The sequence below is a fragment of the Callorhinus ursinus genome, unplaced genomic scaffold (genome assembly GCF_003265705.2).
Source record: "Callorhinus ursinus isolate GAN/ISIS: 27379988/994484 unplaced genomic scaffold, GSC_fseal_2.0 scaffold41, whole genome shotgun sequence".
NCBI lineage: Eukaryota > Metazoa > Chordata > Mammalia > Carnivora > Otariidae > Callorhinus > Callorhinus ursinus.
Window position 1 is genome coordinate 11,463,297 of NW_027397103.1, and position 19,281 is coordinate 11,482,577.

A 19,281-nucleotide genomic window follows, 5' to 3' on the forward strand; every position below is an offset into this window, starting at 1 on the left:
TTGTATGTTAATGACTCAGATTATTTATTAAATTTTTCAGCACAGAACTACCTCTGTAACAGACAGACTCCATCCTGTGGGGGTCAAGAGCACAGACTCTGGGGCCAAATGTTCTAGATACAAATCCTGGCTCCACTACTACTATCAGATGTGTAACCTTGGGCAAATTATTTAACCTCTCCATCCCTTAGCATCCTCATCTGTAAAATGGGGCAATGCCACCACCCGCCTCGGGGTTGAGGTGAGATCAAAGAAGGTGATACTGGTGTGGTGGTCAGAACAGTGCCGGGCACCAAGTAAGCACTACCCAGGTGCTTTAATACATAAGTAAGTGAACACGTGGCCTACGCATTGGCTCCGAGGGCCAAGGACAGCGAGCTGGGGTTGCAGGAAGCCCTTCTATTCTCAGCACACTTTTCCCTCCTGACTGCCGAGGCTTTCAGCTACTGGTGACAGAAAGGAGGGAAATGCAAAGACAGATCAGGTATCAAGAAAAAAGGGTCACTGGGATGAAAGTCCTCAACTCTCATTCAAAAGAGCCAGTGTTTCGATTTCCCCAACAGGTCAGGGAAGAAGGCAGGAAAAGAGAGGTGAAGTCAAACAACAATAAAAAAAATTCTTCAGAAAACCCTGCCCCTGGGAAGATGGGAACCAGAGGACAACCGGCTGCCCACGGCGGACTGGAGAAACGTGTTTTGAGGAATTAACACCAAGAGCCTCAGCTGTGGCTGTGGGTGTCCATGCAGTCCACCTACAGTGTAGAGTTTCTGATCTTGATTTTGGTTGAGTTAACCAAAGGAATGATGAGTCTTTACCTTGGACAAGACTGCATATGAAACACCTGCACCTAGCCATCCGTCGACACTCATGAGCACCTGAACGGCACCAAGACCAAACTCAGGTAGAACCACTGGGTCAAGGCTCAGGCCAACTGCACGGCACGTCCCCCGAGGCGTCACCATTCCCAAACACGGGTCTGCTTCATTTAAACAGTGAAAACCATTACCCTAGTGTCTTCTAACTCCCTCTGGAGTTTGTCAGCTTTGGTCTTTTCAAAGAGCAGGCTCTGTTCAAGCTCCTTAATGCGGGCATGCTCCAGTTTGGTCTGCGTCTGTTAGTAAAAAGGAAGAGGAAGAGAACACAACAGTGCCACCATGACATGCCAGCACAAGAGGAGAGAGAGCGGCATGCAGGCTGAGCCACCAGTACCTTCCGCCAGAGGATGAACGCAAAGGGAAATGGCAAAGGGCAGAGGATGGGCTGAGATGGGGAGGCTGGGGGTGCGGATGAACACTACCGGATGAAAGGATGAGGTGGGCGGGGGACGCAAGCTAGTCTACTCAGAAAGACACAAGTGGAAACACATGAGGCAGGATGAGCAGTGTCAGACGCGTGCAGCCAAATATAAGTTATATTGATAAGTGAGGTTGATCAGCACAAATTAGAATCGTTAATATTCCTCTAAACTATCATTTTCCCCCTCCCCACAACAGCTATTTGACATTACTGTGTATGTAACTGACTCAGTGACTTTAACAAGTAAATTGACCCTCAAAATGACCACTGCTATCCTCTAAATATGGCAAACACAAGCTCATAAGTCTTACAAGTGTTCAGTAGGTCCCTAGGGCAGATCCCAGCGCTTTGGTGTACAATTTGATGTGAACAAGCATGAAGCGTTAAGCCTAATGAAGGGAATCCAGACACTAGAGCTGAGAAAATCACACCAGCGGCCTTTGCTGAGATGAGTGCAAAGGGTCTGGCATTCTTAGCAACGTTTCCCAGTCCCCTAGTTTCCTTCCAACAGTGGGTTTTCCAAAAACTATGTGTCACCAAGGAAAAAAAGGATGGAGTCACACTTACAGGAGGAAAACAAAGTAATAATTCCGTTTGACCGCCTCCATCTCAGACTCAGATCAGGAGAGAAGTTGGGAGCTGGTAAAGGGCTCATCTTCTCCATCTTAGGATGACGTCATTATCAGCTCAGGAGTGAGAAATGGGTGACTCAGCACAAAGGCCTGAGTTTGAACTCCATGCAAAAAGAGCTGGGAAGATCCTAACTGTCTCAAACCTTCAGAGACTCCCCATCATCATTTAACTTAGATGTAATGTGACGGAGAACCCAGAAGGCAATCTCTTTGTAACAGCACAGTCTTAACCAATGGGAAATAATCTACATACCAGTTTGAACATACCTCTTTCCCCCCACCCACCTCCCCCACCCAAGAGGTTATCTGCAGACCCAAGTGACAAAACCTAGGGACAGCACTGCTCCCGGCAGCTTCTAGTCACTTACATTAATTTAAATATTTTGTGGTTCTAACTGGTCAGATCTGTGTCTGGACAATTATGGGCAACGCAAAAATGACAACAAACTCTAAATAAAGTAACAGAAGGTGTGCAGAACTTAAGTAGAGGGTGGATCATGTTACGTTATAAACATCTTTTACTGACTCCGATGGTCCTCTAGGGATTTCAACACATAAAAGTGCTTGGTGTGCTTGTGAACCAGGTATAAACCATTGTGGAATATTTGAAAGGTGAACAAAAAAAAAATTTTTTTTTTTTAATTTCTTCATCTGCTTCAGCTCTATACACTCAACAGAAATAATGAAATAAAATTCAAAACCTAACTGTCTGGACAGTCCCCTTGGTCCAGATGTGCCTTAGAAAGAAGTTGTTCAATTTACCTGCTTTTAGAAGAAAAGAATCTAACCCAGATCTACATAATTGGGGTCACAGCCTCAAGAACTGAAATCCAAAACTTAGAGTAAAAAGCAAAAGGCAACAGAACCTTCCTTCACCTCCTGACACTGAGTTCAGTGTCCTCTGGGTGAAAGGTCACTCCTTCCAGATAAAAAGCAAACATCCACGAATGTGATCTTCTTCCTATTCCGCGATCTCCCAGATGACTGCAATACCTCCTTGGGGCCGGTACGCATACAAACCATCTGGGACGCGACAGCTGGCTGAGCGATCAGCTTCCATGCCTCGGTGTGTGGTAAAAACGTTACACTGGACAGGACAACCCTCCTTCTAAAAGGACTCCTTTCTCACAATAAGACAGAGCATCCCAAGAGGGAAGTCCTGCAACAGGGACTGAGAGGGAAAGCAAAGGCTCTGCGAGAAGCGCACAAGAAAGGCAGGAGGGAGGCCCCATGCAGACTGACACCGGATGCAGCGGGAGCCTGTTTTGGGAGGAGAGAAGAGACCCAGATCACTGAAGTAGCGTCACAAAAAGGAAACCTTCAGAACGGAGGCTTTTTAAAAGTTCGGCCTTAAGCTATTTCGGCTGCCAGGAGGTGGTAGGAAGGAAAACCTTTGTTTTAGTTTTACTCTCTTACGGTGGTAAAACAAAGCCAAAAGTTGTGAGGTTCTTTCAGCTGGCCTCACAGCCGGCCGGGTGCCACAGGAAGTCCTGCTTCGGAGGCTCTTTAGGTGAGATCTGAGTTGGGTGTGTGATCTTCATCAGAGGGAGGAGGGAAAAGAAACACCTACATTGCTGGTAGCACGGCTACTAGAAAAATCTCACTTCGATAATAATAAATTTAAAGCACATGGCGTCTTCACTGAACAATGCCCGTTTCTAGTTTCACCAACTCGGGAAAATCCTGTAGCCACAACACGTGGACGCTTGAGCTTCTTGTCACCTGCACCGGCAGGCACTGGCCAGCAGGGGGAGCTCACAAAAAGGCAGTCGCCCTCAGAAGGCCCTTCTCTCTCACGGGAACAAAATTAGACCACTTGGGTAAACTGCCGCAGAATTTCTCTAATTCCTTCATCTTATGTGTTTTAGGTTTCAGTTAGCTATCCTCTCTTTTAGAATGATTCTATTAAAATGAAAACACATTATGAGTTAAGTGAAGAAGGGCCAGGCCCCTAAACAAAATCCTTTTTTTTTCTCTTTCTGGCGAAACTCTTTATAAAGCAAACATTTGCTTATGCATTAAATGGATTTACATAGCTTAATCATTACATACAATTTCTTCAGGATACAAATTTAACTGCTCTGAAAGCCACATGCACAGAAATATTAAGGTCAATGTCTCAGGTCAGATGATGCAGTTAGTATTTGAGTATATCAATAAGCATTTTAATCTGTCATCAATCTGTGTTAACAAGGGAAATCTCCACACAGTTAAGTGCCCTCTTACATTCTCAGGATCTTCAGAAATCTGGCTCTTTTGCTATCAGTAAAAAAATAAAAAAATTAAACAACAACAAAAGGAGAGATTCCACTAAAGTTCTGATTATGTGGTGAGGGTTTCAAAACAACTCTGATGAATTTCAAGTGAGTTTACCAGAGCCTATGCCGGCCTGGTGCTGATGGGAAGATCTCGCTTGCCCCGCCCCAGCACACCCTCAGCCTTGCCCCGCCCCAGCACACCCCCCACCCTTCCCCCCCCCAGCACACCCTCAGCCTTGCCCCGCCCCAGCACACCCTCAGCTGTGTCTCACATGAGGGATATGAAACTTCTAATGAGACTTCGGGGTGTTTTTAGATGGATGAGAACAACACGAAAGTCAACTAAAGGGATGTGACCGTATATGAAATGAGCAAAGAGAGTAACTACCGAATTATGAATAATCCACTAAATTCCGGGCCTCATAAAACTAGAACTCGGAGAATGTCTTCCTTCCTCCTTGTCAATAATAAAGACAATTTCCAAAGGAATCAGAGTTCCTATGTGGAAGGGCCCCTGGAATGGAATCATGGTGTGGGCTGCCAATAGGCTCTGAACTTGTAACAGCAGCAAAAATGTATATTCTGGGAACTGCACAGACAAGTGCAAGTTTTACTAAAATATTACAGATTAAAATACCAAAAATTTGCAAAATTTGAATAATTTCATAATTCGTATTTGTCATATATCTAGCAGTGGTTTAAAAATCATCAAAATCATGTAAATCTGGCATCGAATTAAAAAACTAATATGAGTAATTGTTAAAAGATGAGAAACTTGATGCTGACAGAAATCTCTGTGAATATAAAATACGCCACAGAAATTAAAGAAGCTGAAATAAGAAATCGCTCTTGTTTTTTCTTCAGGTAATCACTTTAAAAAATCAATTACTAGAACAAGTATTTATTCCTTTTACAAGGTTATAAAAAATCGATCCTGCTCAACTGAAAAGCAAAGCTGAGATAAAGCACAAAACTTTTTTGGGGACTACTTTGATGAAGTTAAAAATGCTCCTTACAATGCCATTTCTGATCATCAGAGGAACATCTAGAGTCTCACCTGGACACACTGCCAGATTTATGACTTGATTAACTCCAATTCAAGGTTTTGAATTTTGAAGTGCAAGAAAAGAGTAGTAAAAATGTGACTGGGACACTGGAGTCGGGACAGCAGAGTGCCAGGTCCAAAGACCCACTTGGGCACCTGAGCTGTAGCCACGCCCACAGCCCCGCCCGACCCAAGCCTGGGGCTCCCTCCATTCCCTCTGCTGCTTGTTCTGGCCAGTGATCTCATCCATATTTGTGAATACTAGTATCCATAAAAGCTGTAGAGCGTTGGATGAGTTTTACCTCAAGATCGCCTTTTGTGATGGATTCTTCCTCAACCCGGAACTGAAGGTCCTCCACCTTCCTGTGGAACAAAATCAAAACAGAGCACTTAAGTAACCAAGGAACACATCTGCCTTACCGAAAAAAAGGATCTATAATCAATACCCTGATGAATGTAACAGGTGATGGTGGAGGAAAATAAAGAAATGCATTTTTAGGCATCTGGCTTAGAAAACAGAGCAAGAGCTCTATTCTATTTAGGAAACTTCAATGTTTTAGCCAGGTACTGATTCCAAGAGGCGTGAGGTAAGAGTTGAGAAAAACCACCTAGTTTCCCTTGGTCACAACCAACAGAATGAATCTAATGGAGACAGGACCAGCCTAAAGGGAAAAGGTCTAATTACCACAGAAATAGGTTCTGAGACTTCAAGTCTGTAATTTCTATCTTCCAATTACAGAACATAGGGGAAAGCAGCACAGAAAACGAATCTCTCTTTATACCACCCCACGTCGGATATGTTAGGGTGAGACTAGGGGGCTACCCATGCAGAAAGCCCCAGGAAAATACCAGTACCTGTTCTAAGCCTGGGAGAATAAGGTTATGAACAACTTGAGTTACTTTTTTTTTTTTTTCACATTTTAAAAATCTTTGATTTGGGTGTGGGTTTCAATCAATGCTGTCACCAAGTCAATGAAACAGGATATCCTGAAGATTTACAAAATCCAGGTAACATCCATGTTATAAATCTTCACAAGTTTGAGTGTAAGGAAGAAAAGGGGACAAAGTTCATAACCTGTCTGCAAAAACCAAAACTGTCAAACTCACTAGCATGTCTGGGAGTTAAGAAAAATTCTACTCTGTGAAATCAGAAAAATAATCATAAATAATTTACACCCCTCAAGCTCACTGGAGGGCTGGGAGGACATTTCTCCTGCCCAGCAGTCAGCAGACCAAGAGCTGGCTTAAGAGCCGAAGCAAATGGTGCTGGTGCCTTGGCATTCAGGAGGGCCTAGAAAAGGCCTGTTGCTATCTCTCATTTATTTGTACCCATTTTTAAGATGCAAAGAGAATTTCCTATGTACAGTGTTTCTTTCTAGTGAGAAAATCATTTCCTTGGTAAGAGAATGTATTCTATCTCTGCTATACCCCTTACCACAGCAGCGCAGCCCTGACCATCCTGAACTCAGAGACCATTAAGTTGCTGCCATCAGAAAGGACAGAAGAAGGCATCAAATGCAAGGGAGGACAAACGTCCCACTACCCAGGAATGTTCCAATGGTTTCCATGCAGACACCTTTTTCAGAGATCGTGTTGGTTCACAGCCTCAAGAAACCTGTAAGAACCAAACTTGTTTTCTGTCTCACACAATTTAGCACTCGACTCCATCCTGATCTAGATGATGCTCTAACTGCTTCACATGGAAGTTTTGTTTTCCTAGTAAGGTACTGAGTTTCTCAAGGACAGCGACCTGGTATCACTGGTGAGTGATACAAAGGTGCAGTTTTACTAGATACATGGAAAGTGTTTCACAAATACTAGATAATTTGGACCCACAATGTCCTCTCACCAAAAATGGTTCCAGATGGAAGCAGGGTTTGAATTAATCTCACGACCCTGAGGTCATCCTCAAGAGGATGCTTGGCACAGGCAGGGGCTCAATAAATAGCTGTTAAATGAAGCAGGGTATGTCTAGATGATTCCAAACTTCTCAAAAAGAAGTCAAATCCAAGCGAACCCTCTTCATGTAGTACAAAGAGTTTCATTTCCACTGAACACACAGTCTAAGGGCTGGCACCTTAACGAGAACGTTTTTCTAAGGTGATTTAAAAGGAAAAGGCCACACTTGCGCCAAGGAACAGTTTGAGGTCACCTTTTCTCCTCTTCAAGTTGGTTGAGAAGCTCCACCTTCTCCCTGTCAGCAGCCTCCACCATTGTTCGCAGCTGGTCCATCTTGGCCTCCAATTCCAGGACATGCTGGGGAAGGCAAGGGTGTCAGTGAGTGGCTTCTCTCTAACCCGGACGCAGGCCCAGGGATGCCTCCAAAGAGCTACACCTAAGTGGTACCACTGTGGGTTGGCATGACCCTAAAACCTTTTCGCACTGAAATGCTTTCTACGATCTTTAATTAGGTCACTTCTCGGCCGCATTCCTGGAAACTAGATGATGAAAAACCACACCATTAAAGCAACAGAGGGCAATGTTAAAACAACGCTCATCTTTTTTTGAAGCTGAAATGCATACAAAGGATAATCTACAAAACAGGAGTTGCCACCGTGGGTAAGGTCCTAGTGAACAAGCTCCCCTGACAGGGGCCAAAAGACCCAGATGTAAAGACCGAAAGACTAAGGTCGACTCAAGAAGAACAAAACTTCATCTTTGTAACAATACAAAGTGGTACCCCAGGTCACAGCTTCAAACAAGCCCAGCAAAGACATTTCTGCTCATTTCTAGTGCTCCCAAGACTAGCTCCCCGGCTCCAAGCACCGGGTAAGCTGCTCCGCCTTCTCCCTCAACTTAGAAAGCACCACCATCTCCACAGGGTCAGCTCAGAACCCATCACCATCTCTGAAACGAGGTCAGCACGAGACTTCACCTGGTCGTGTCCGTCCCGGGCCAGAGCTAGCTCCTGCTCTATCTCCCCCACGTGGCTCGTGGCCTTGGCCACCTCCGCCCTCTCTAGATCCCGTTCAGCCAGCAGCTGCTCAATGTGCTGCTGCTTCTCCTTCAGGGCCTCCTGGAGGGCAGTGGTGCCGGAGATCTTCCTGGCGTAACGGGAGGAGGTTTCAGTCAACTGCAAAGGAAAGTTAAAGACGTGAAGGGCCATGATGCTTTCGGGGATGCAAGGAGGGCGCAAGGCATGCAGGCAGGCGTCTCCTCAGCAAAGCAAAGGTGCGGCCCCAGCTCCCAAGCTTGCCAGTTACTAGGAAAAGCTTCTCCTCAAGGAAACAAGACAGCATGTGCCTCCCGACTGAATATCACAAACAACACATCAATGTAAGAAGTCATGGAACAATCAGAAAGATGGTTAGAAGGAGAGTAAGCGGCTCAAATGAAAGGTACCCTGAGCTCAGGTGACAGGGCCTTGCTGGAGTCTAGAAAAATTGCACAGAACTCACTTAACATGTTTCTCTAAACTCCATTTCCGTCCAAGCTTCATTAAGAGGTATCTCCTTCTTAGGACGTCTTGGTCTGTCTTTTCCTCCCCAGACTTGAGGTTGAGATTTTTTTTCAACTTTTTAAGCTTCTAACTACCATTAAGTAACCAAGAGGTCACCCTTGGAGTCACAAACCTTCCTTGTATCAATTAAACAGTTGGATTTTGTCAGGATTTTCTTCATCTTTCTTTCAAAGTGAAAGACACAGATAAAAAAGAATGAAATTTTGCCATTTGCAACGATGTGGATGGAACTAGAATGTATTATGCTAAGGGAAATAAGTCGGTCAAAGACAAATGCCGTATGATTTCACTCATGTGTAATTTAAGAAACAAAACAAATGAGCAAAGGGAGGTAAAGGAAAGAGACAAACCAAGAAACAGACTCTTAACTCGAGAGAACACCACACTGATGGTCACCAGAGGGGAGGGAGTGGGGGGAATGGGGGAACGAGGTGGTGGGGACTAAGCAGCACACGTGACATGGAAGTGTTCAATCTCTGTGTTGTACACCTGACACTAATGTAACACCGCACATTAACGAACCGGAATTTAAATAAAAACCTAAAAAATATGAAAGGCACAGGAGAGCTCACCCAGGAATCCAGAACTCGAAGACCTGAGTCCCAATCACCAGAGAGATTTCTGAAGATCAGGTTAAGAGGGAAATTCTATCTGCCTTCGGAAGCTGGGGTGGGGGGAGGCGCGGCGTAAGTGTGCACGCAGGTGTATGGGAAAGGGAGCAAAAGGACATGCAGGGAGGAAAAAGAGGGAAAGAGAAACTGGGAGAAAGAGGAGGAGGGGAGGGCAGGGCAGGGGAGGGGAAGGAAGACGTGGGGCAGAAAGGCGGTGGAGGGAGGGTAGAGAAAGAAAGCCGTCCAGGGTCCCCTGCTACTCTGTGCTGTTTCCCATACCAGTTCTTCCTTCTTGAGGCTCATCATCAAATAAAAACACGGAGAAAATAACCTCCTATCATGGTAATGGATAACATAGGCAAGTTGAACAGCATTCTTCCAAGTGAGGCTCCAGGGATTGGGAGGGAATTCAGCAAAGGCCTCCCATCCCTTGGCATGCACTTGTCCAAGGTCACTGACATAGAGACCTGATCGCTGGATCCGGATCAAGTGGGCCCTGACTTCATCTCCCGCAATCAAAGCCTCCTGTGCCCCTCGAATGCCCCCTATCAGTCAGAGCCCTCGTCCAGGAGGCAGAGTGAGCATCTGTCATTAAGTACTAGTTAGGCAATTTGAGGGACGCCCGGGTGGCTCAGTCGGTTGAGCATCCGACTCCTGGTTGCAGCTCAGGTCATGGTCTCAAGATCAGGAGCCCCACATCAGGCTCCTCGCTCAACGGGGAGTCTGCCTGACATTCTCTCTCCCTCTGCCCTTCCTCTCCCTCCTCCCCCGCTCTAAAATAAATCTTTTTTTTTTTTAAATAGGCAAGTTAACAACTATTAAGAGTAAAGGAATCCAATCAAACCCAAATTGTCCTCTGCTGTTTCTATTTAGTGAAATTTCTTAAATTCCTTGAACATAAGGGGGGAGGGGGGCTCTTTTAACCATCTGGCCCTAACTTTCCAATTTCATTATATGGTTAAAATTATACTTTCTCATACTAACACTTCTTCTTGAATGCATTAAATCTGAGGTTCCCTGTGCAGAGATGCCCCGGGGCCCTGCAGCAAAGTCACAGGGCACTGTGGAATATTTTCACATTTCAAGGGAAACACTGCAACACCTGCTGGACACCATACGAACTACCAGCTTGAGGCAACTGAGTCCGAGGCAACTGTACTACATTCCTTTCAATAATGTTGCATCTTCCCAAAGCTAGGTTTTGGCTGCTGCCATGACAAAAAGCCAGTATTGTGCAAAAAAATCAATGTGTCACAGGAAATGAGGGTGGCAGTGTTCAGGAAGATTCCAAGGTTTGACAAGGATGTGCAGTGCCCAACACGCACACACAACCTAATAGTAAGTGTGGTTATTTAAGAATGAACCAAAAATATTTTTTCTCTCAGTTAATGTGTATCATTCTTTTCGAACAGCTACTAAATTGCTAGAACATAAATATTAAGTTGTTTGGACCTAGTTGCTTAATAAACAGAACCGCTAGCTATTTCCTGGGCCCAGGGCTATTATGATAAAATAACAGGCACTCAGGTGCTAGGCAATCAGAGTTTGGGCACCTCTGTGTCAATATTCCCAGAGGACCTTTTGCATTAAAGAATCATTAGACATTTTCACATACATGCATGGGATTATGTTCTAGGAAGTCACACCTTCTGTATTTTTGGCATATTCTTTTATGATGATTCTTGGTTTAGAAACTACAGCCACCCGCATCTACAAAAACAAGCTGTTCTACAAGGTAAGGAGACTCCTTTCTCTTCTGTCCCTCTTCTTCACTGAGGGAGGTGAGCTAAGATGTATCAGAACTGGTCGGAAAAGAGGAGAGATTGGGAAAGCAGGGGAGAGTTTAGTTATCTTCCAAAGAGATGGACACTTATAATTACAACATAATAAAAGTTAAGAAAGAATTCCTAATCTAGAGAAAACACCTCCATGGACTTGCTCCTGGATTAGCAAAGTAGACTGGATGTCCATATGAGTTTGCTGAACGAGACTTTGTCCAAAGAGGAGTGGCTTCACTTCTGTGTCGTTGTTCTTGTCAAGCTTTTCTTGTCAAAGTCCATTTGTAACTTTTCTGCTGAAGATGGAGACTTTCTTTTCATACGCAAAATGAAAAAGTCCAAACAGGTATTTATTTCCCCAGAACTTAAGAGAAAGTCCAGCTGGCTAGCAGAGCAGTACTCCCCCCTCACCCTGCACTTGAAGGAAAGATTCCTCCCCTTTCCCTTCCCAGAGGACCCAAGGACCACGGAAGAGAAGGCAAAACGAGACCAATGGCCAGCAGCCTTACTCCGGATCACACCACTTAACATTCTCCCCGCTGTCTGTAGTTTACCGTCATAACACAGAGACCCAGTGCAGTGCAGTCTTACAAATCTAAACAATATTTGCCTCACTTCAAGTAAATAAATTTACTGGCAGGAGATGAGCCAAGAAGTCATTGTTTTGACCCTATTAAAACGCCATATTAACAAACAGAATGAGCCGCCACTGCCTATTTTAATCCTGATGATTCTATTTTTACTGATCTAAATGGGGAAAAGGGGGAGATAGGAAGTGGAAGGGAGAGGAGGAGATGGAGAGAGGAGACAAGACAAGGCTTTTCCTAGCATCCTTTCACGTTCCGCTAGTTCCCCTCTGTGTCCTCTGGCCCAAGTCAGGAACACTCCACATATTAACCGCTTTCAGTGGGTTAGACTCTATTAACATCCTGCTGAAATTCTAAGAACATGCCTTTTCTCAAAATACTTTAGTTCCTCCAATCGTTTGAAGTCAGAGAGACCGAGGTCATTGAGGAAAAGGATCCCTCCAACTTTCCTGTCATTCCTGTGCCCAAAATAATTTCAAAGAAAAGAAATCATCCCATATGTTAGACTCAACAGTAGTTACTACAGACTCAGCAAGAACTGGTACATCTTAGGGCCTTAAGAATCTGAAAGTGATGTTCAAAACTTATTTCCAAATTTGTCTTCTTGCTAAAGCTCTGTTTTATGAAACCTAGAATGGGCCTCCACAAGCTACAGGGAACATTTAGTACAGGGCAAGTTAATTGCTCTGAAAGCAAAGCAGGTTCAACAGCAGCGGGCATTTATCGTGCCTGGACGGTAGAGGCATGCAGTGAGAACAGGGAGGCTTACTAATCCTGTCCGACTGGGCTTGCTGCTCACGGAGGAGGCCACTGAGCTCATGGAGCTGAGAGACGAGGCAGAAGGGCTGCGCTTCAGGCTGGCGGGCGTGGTTGCCATCACTCGTCTCACGGCAGCGGCCTTGGCTTTGGCTGGCGTAGTGGAAGGGAAGCCAATCTTGGTCACTTTGTGGACAGGAGCAAACAAGCCATATTTGGGTTGGCACTGAAAATACCTTTAGAGAGTAACAATAAAAGCAGTGACCAAAAAATTAATTACAAGAAATAACAACTACAAACAAAAGCATCGTTTTTTGGTCATCACTCACGCCTGGTTTGCTGTGAATTCTACCAGTAAGCCAGGGCGGTCAACCAGCATACAGCATTCACATGTATGTAGGCTGATAACCTCAATAATTAATGAATAACAACATGATAGACAGAGACAGAATTACCCATCTACTACTAAAGCGCTCCTAAGGTGCAAAGGGAGTAAATATTCCTACTATCTGACAAACTTACAGCAGAGGGGTTCAGACAGTGATGTGTCAATGTGGGTTCATCAGCAGTAACAAACGTACCACCAGGGTGCAGGATGCTGATACTGGGGGATAGTGGGGGCCGGGGGCATACAGGAACCCTCTGTATCTTCCTCTCCATTTTGCTATGAAACTAACGTTGCTCTAAAAAAAAAAGTCTTAAAAATAAATTGAATGCTTGTTCAGAATCCACTCAGACACATTACATGTGTCTACTAAAAGAGACAGTCAAAAGAACAGCTCCAATTCTAGTGGGGGGGGATGGAATCAGTAGATGAGTCTTAGGAAATAGAAATGCAGCTCTTGGGGCACCTGGGTGGCTCGGTCGGTTAAGTGCTGACTCCTGCTTTCCACTCAGGTCCTGATTTCAGGGCTGTGGGATCGAGCCCCGCCTCGGGCTCTGTGCTCAGCGAGGAGTCTGCTTAAGACTTTCTCTCCCTCCACCTCTCTCTCTCTCTCTCTCTCAAATAAATAAATAAATCTTAAAAAAAAAAACGCAGCTCTTGGTGGAATCTGCCTGAGCACCTTTACATGCAGGAGGGAGACAAGATTCCAACTCCAGACAAACCTGGTTCCAGCAACTGCCCCATCGTTCTTCCCAAGAGGCTCATCCAACTCCACACCACACCATTCGCCCTTGGCAAAGTCTGTCTCCCCAAGAAATCGGACTACACCGGCCTTGGTGCCACCAACCTGGAAAAAGACAATGTAAAAATAAAGAGATGGACGTCATTCCATAGCTTAATCCTTTGCCGTTGCAACAGATAGTTAAGACTCCACATTTCCCCCGACAACTTCTTCCTTTTACCTTCTCTTCAGCTTTTAAAGAGTTTTCTCCGAAGACTGTGAAGTTTACCAGGCTGACACATTACCAGAGTGATCGGATATGTCCCAGTAATGAACCTATGTACTACGGAGTCATTGGGCTGTCCACCCAATTAATTAGTCCCTTCCTTAGAAAATACTTCATTACTCCAGAGGGATTCTCCTGCTCCAAAATAAGTATCTGCTACAAAAATAAAACCCATACACCCGTTGAGGGAAAACAAGCCCGTCCATGCTCCCCACACTGTAAAAGCTGCTCTGTCTTCTTATTCTTCCTTTACGTCTTCACCCACGGAAAGCGACAACACGCACATCGCGAGGACGGGTATTCACACACCCACACATTTGCTTTTGGCCCCTCACATGTACGGTGCATGAAAATGTAAATTCGTTAAGATAATTTGTCTCTATTGATACTTTCCATTGTGAGAGTATTTCCTCAGACTGTCATGAAACTCTATTCTTCACATTTCACAGGAAATCCTCAAAGCTGTCTTTTTTAAGGTGTAACGCTGTCCCAGCCACTGTTTGATGTACTATGCAAACATTATTTCCAAAATTACCCACCAACATTTATGAATTATTCGCCACTACTTTTCTATTCCAAATACTCATTTTGCCACAGTCTCCCGGGGCACATAAGAACACACTGATGTGTGTGAGACTTTCTACAGGTTTGAAAGTTCAGTATTTGTGCTACCGCCGTGGCAATACATTTACGGCCACTTCACAATCTGTGTCCCATCTGCGAAGGCTGGTGTCCCTTACTGCTCTTCAGATGACTCGTTTTTGTCCTTGCTTCTAAGCTTCTTTTTTCTTAACTGCTTTAGAAATTGCCCCCCAACCCCCCACCCACGTGACCAAGAGTCGTCACTGCAGGAACTTAAGAACATTACAAGCAGAAAATAAATGTTTTGCCTGTCTTCTCACCCGCCCAAGACAGCCCCTGCTGGTCTGGGTCGCTCTCCCTGCCACGTTTCCGGGCGGGCTAGCATTCCACGGCAGGGCTGTACTACAATAGACACTTCTCACACTTTCCATTTGGGATGTTCACCTTTTTCTTATTGATTAAAAAAAAGAAAACCAACAACAACCTCCTTATACATGATGAACTTAAATTAATTCTTGAATAGGGGCGCCTGGGTGGCTCAGTCGGTGAAGCATCTGCCTTCGGCTCAGGTCATGATCCTGGGGTCCTGGGATCAAGCCCCTCGGGCTCCCTGCTCCGCGGGGAGTCTGCTTCTCCCTCCCTCTTTCTCTGCCCCTCCCTGCCACTCGTTCTCTCCCTCAAATAAAATCATTTAAAAAAAATTAATTCTTGACTAGCCAATGCATTCTCATGGTTCCAAAAATTTAAACACAAATATACATTGAGGGGTGTCTGGGTGGAGCAGTCAGTTAAGCGTCTGACTCTTGGTTTGGGCTCAGGTCCTGATCTCAGGGTCTGGAGACCAAGCCCCATGGCTGGCTCAGGTTCAGCCCAGGGTCTGCTTAAAAGACTCCCTCTCCCTCTGCCCCTTACCCCTCACCCTTCCAAACCTCACCCCTTGCCCTCCCATCCCCGTGCACGTACACACGCTCCCTCTCTCTCAAATAAATAAATCTCTTAAAATAAATAAATTAAATAAATAAGCAAGCAAGCAAACATCAAGGGAGGCGTCTCCCTTACTGAGCTCCCGTCCCACCTGCTCCACTCCCACCATGCAGGGAAGCACTGTTACTGATTGGCGATGCATCCTTCCTCCCAGCACTACTACATGCAGATGAAAGCCAACATTACTGTCTGCTCTTATTCCTCCCTTTTATTTTTACACAAAAGCCGGTGTTTCATATGCACTGCGTTGCACCTTGTAGAACACGGAAAACCTCCTTCTTTGTATCTACAATTACTGTCATTCTACTATATGGATGCATTTCAGTTTATTCAATCAGTCCCAATTGATAGACACTTAAGTAGGTTTAATTAATTTATTTAACACATTTAAAAATCATTTTGGCTAATTCTAAAACAAGACCAATGGGACAGTGTTAACTGTAGATTACCTTGGGAAGGTAAATTATTGATCCTAAACCAGTTTTTAGTTTTCTCTTTTGTTTTTGATGTTCTCTATTTTCTTGAATTCACATTTTATCCTATTTCCTTTTTCCTTTCTTTTGGTTTATTTTTCTTTCCTTCCTAGTTTCTTTTTAAATTTTTTATTTAAGTAAGCTCTAGACACAATGTGGGGCCTGAACTCACAGGCGCAAGATCAAGAGTCACATACTCGAGCAACTGAGCCAGCCGGGCACCCCTCCTTCCCAGTTCTTTTTCTTTAAGATTTTGATCTGAGGGGTGCCTGGGTGGCTCAGTTGGTTAAGCGACTGCCTTCGGCTCAGGTCATGATCCTGGAGTCCCAGGATCGAGCCCCACATCGGGCTCCCTGCTTGGCTAGGGGTCTGCTTCTCCCTCTGACCCTCCCCCCTCTCGTGTTCTCTCTCTCATTCTCTCTCTCTCTCAAATAAATAAAATCTTTTTTAAAAAAGATTTTATTTATTGGATTGATATATATATATATAGAGAGAGAGAGAGCATAAGCCAGGAGACAGAGAGGGAGAGGGAGAAAGCAGGCTCCCCGCTGAGCAGGGAGCCTGATGTGGAACTTGATCCCAGGACTCTGGGGATCATGACCTGAGCCGAGAGCAGACACTTAACTGAGCCACTCAGGTGCCCCTCCTTCCTAGTTTCTTAAGACCAATACTAAGTTTATTTTTGTCTTGTCTTTTTTTTTTAAGATTTTATTTATTTGACAGAGAGACAGACAGTGAGAGAGGGAACACAAACAGGGGGAGTGAGAGAGGGAGAAGCAGGCTTCCCGCTGAGCAGGGAGCCCAATGCAGGGCTCGATCCCAGGACCCTGGGATCATGACCTGAGCAGAAGGGCAGATGCTTAACAACTGAGCCACCCAGGCACCCTGTCTTCCTTTTTAATACTAAAGGCACCTGTTTCTAAATTTTCTATGAATATAGCTTTCTATGAATTTGGGATGACACATTTTTTTCTTTAATCCTTTGTTGAAGATGGAAAAATGTTAAAACCTCAAGTCTATGTTCTTCTTCTCTAAAAGGTAAACTTTTTGTGAAACTGACTTAAGGAACCAGGGCAGATGGTTCAAGGCGCTCCAGGCAGGAAGGGCATGTGAGGGTGACATAGGGCAGGCAGCGCCAGGACAGGACAGAAGCACCCTGCTGTCATGACAGGTGTCACCAAGGCAAGATGGCGTCGGAGGAAACTCCTCGGCAGGAGCCCTGCTGTGTCTGGCACTGTGACCCCCATGCCCAGAACAGCACAGCAGACACTCAACAAACATTTGCTGGGTAAATGAAAGGGGACTTTCTCCATTGGAACCTACATAGAAAAGGCCACTTTTCCACATAAACCGACTAAAGGAGAAAGAACACCCATAGCTGAGGCTGAATTTAAGGTCTCAGAAGCAAGTAAAGGAAGAGATACGCTGACACAGAGAGTGGGCTCCAAAGTTGGACAAATTCAAATACCGGCTCTATTAATTAGTCAAGTTGCTTAATTTCTAAAGCTCAGTTTCCTCATAAGTAAAATGGTGATCATTTGGGGGCTGTTGTGAGGATGACGTAAAGTAATCCACGTAAAACTGCTTAGAACAGTGTCCGACAGCGTAAGCCAGCAGCCAGTTTGCCCACATTAACGGGAATACTAGTTCTAGATCTGGCACATACAACTGTTCAATACTTTTTTTTTTTTTAAAGATTTTGTTTTTATTTGACATCAAGAGACACAGAGAGAGAGGGAACACAAGCAGGGGGAGTGGGAGAGGGAGAAGCAGGCTCCCAACTCAGCAGGGAGCCTGATGCGGGACTCGATCCCAGGACCCTGAGATCATGACCTGAGCCGAAGGCAGACGCTTAACTGACTGAGCCACCCAGGCGCCTCTCGACTGTTCAATACTCTTACCGGTATTCATGGAATCTATGAACAGTCACCTACATAAGCTGATCACAGTTTTCTCCACCCTCCCATACCACACCACTCAGAGCTGCGAGCTGTGGGCTACCCAGCATCACGTGAACAGAACACAGGTCATTAAAGATAATGCGATCTCATCGGATAATCTGTTGAATTCTTTGGGCCTCAGTCTAAGCTACTGTCATGACAATTTGTTTTTCCAAGAGGCATCTAACAGGCTGTGGTCAGTAAATAATCCAAGCAAACCACAGGTTTCATTCAGAAGCTTAAAAAAAAAAAGTACCACAAACAGGCCGGCGCTCCTGTGGGCTGGGCATCAGCCTTTGTCCGTCTGCTGGTGCACGCTGCTGTGGTGTTCAACAAGAGCCCATGGAAGAATCATAAGAAGAGGCGGTGATTAGGTCCCTAAGGCAGGCATGATATGTTTTCATTTCCAAGAGCTATCTTGCTGGACTGTCAAGGAAGATATGCCCAGAATATAGCATATTTCAATGTGATGACTGAAGCCCACCACAAATATGACCATTCTGAGGCCAAAGGATCCTCAAGCTAGGATTTCCAGAATTCTTTCAGAAGAGAGAAGCTGGAACAAAAATCCCCAGATTTTAGGACACTACAGAAAGATTCACCTGGAATGAGACAGAGGATCCATGAGTGTCAGGAATGTGGAAAATCCCACAAGCAAAAAGGCAGTCTAACCTTGCATGACAGAATCCACATTGCCAAAGGCCCTTTGAGTGTACCTACTGTGGAAACAGCTTCAGGGCCAAAGGCAGTCTTGTTAAACATCAGTGAATACTCACAGGAGAGAAGCCACATCAATGCAAGGACTGTGGGAAAAACTTCAGTCAACGAGGGAGTCTGGCCATTCATGAAAAACTCCACACTGGACAGAAACCCTTTGAGTGTGTTATTTGTCAGAGAAGCTTCAGTTATCAAAGTAACCTTGCTGTCTATCATAGAAAAGTTCACAATGGTGAAAAGCCCTATAGATGTGATCGGCGTGGAAAAGCCTTCAGTCAGAAAGGAGGTTTCATTGTTCACATCAGAGTCCATACAGGCTTGAAACATTATGCCTGTACACAGTGCAGGAAGAGTTTCCACACCAGGGGGAACTGAATCCTACCTGGCAAAATCCACACAGGAGAGACACCCTACCTGTGTGGCCCGTGTGGGGAAAGCTTCACTCAGACAAGGAGTCTGGCTGTGCACTGGCGAAGCTGCTCTCAAAGACACACCCTCTGACCACTCCCTTCTTCTTCTTCTTCTTCTTCTTTTTTTTAAGATTTTATTTATTTGAGAGACAGAGACAGAGCACGAGCACGGGGAGCGGCAGGCTGAGGGAGAAGCAGGCTCCCTGCTGAGCAAGGAGCCCGATGCGGGACTCGATCCCAGGACCCTGAGATCATGACCTGAGCCGGAGGCAGATGCTTAACCAACTTAGCCACCCAGGAACCCCCTGACCACTCTCTTCAAAGTAAGTTCTCTTTATAAATTAAAAGTACAAAATCCTC

At 45.1% G+C, this 19,281-nt stretch overlaps 1 protein-coding gene and 1 pseudogene across 10 annotated transcripts in view; one reads left to right on the forward strand and one right to left on the reverse strand.

Moving 5' to 3' along the window:
* CLIP1 (CAP-Gly domain containing linker protein 1) overlaps window positions 1–19,281 on the reverse strand; it is a 118,486-nt gene that overhangs the window by 50,804 nt on the left and 48,401 nt on the right. For 6 of the 10 annotated variants that reach the window (XM_073881230.1, XM_073881229.1, XM_073881228.1 and 3 more), the window contains 7 exons: window positions 13,531–13,655; window positions 12,437–12,659; window positions 8,107–8,304; window positions 7,384–7,487; window positions 5,534–5,594; window positions 4,155–4,187; window positions 1,007–1,111 (listed from right to left, as the gene is read on the reverse strand). In XM_073881230.1, coding sequence (XP_073737331.1) covers window positions 1,007–1,111; window positions 4,155–4,187; window positions 5,534–5,594; window positions 7,384–7,487; window positions 8,107–8,304; window positions 12,437–12,659; window positions 13,531–13,655 — 849 coding nt within the window. The remainder of the gene's footprint in view (window positions 1–1,006; window positions 1,112–4,154; window positions 4,188–5,533; window positions 5,595–7,383; window positions 7,488–8,106; window positions 8,305–12,436; window positions 12,660–13,530; window positions 13,656–19,281) is intronic. The other 4 variants (XM_025889832.2, XM_025889825.2, XM_073881232.1 and 1 more) reach the window with 2 other exon arrangements.
* Window positions 18,189–19,018, forward strand: LOC112837494 (uncharacterized; annotated as a pseudogene).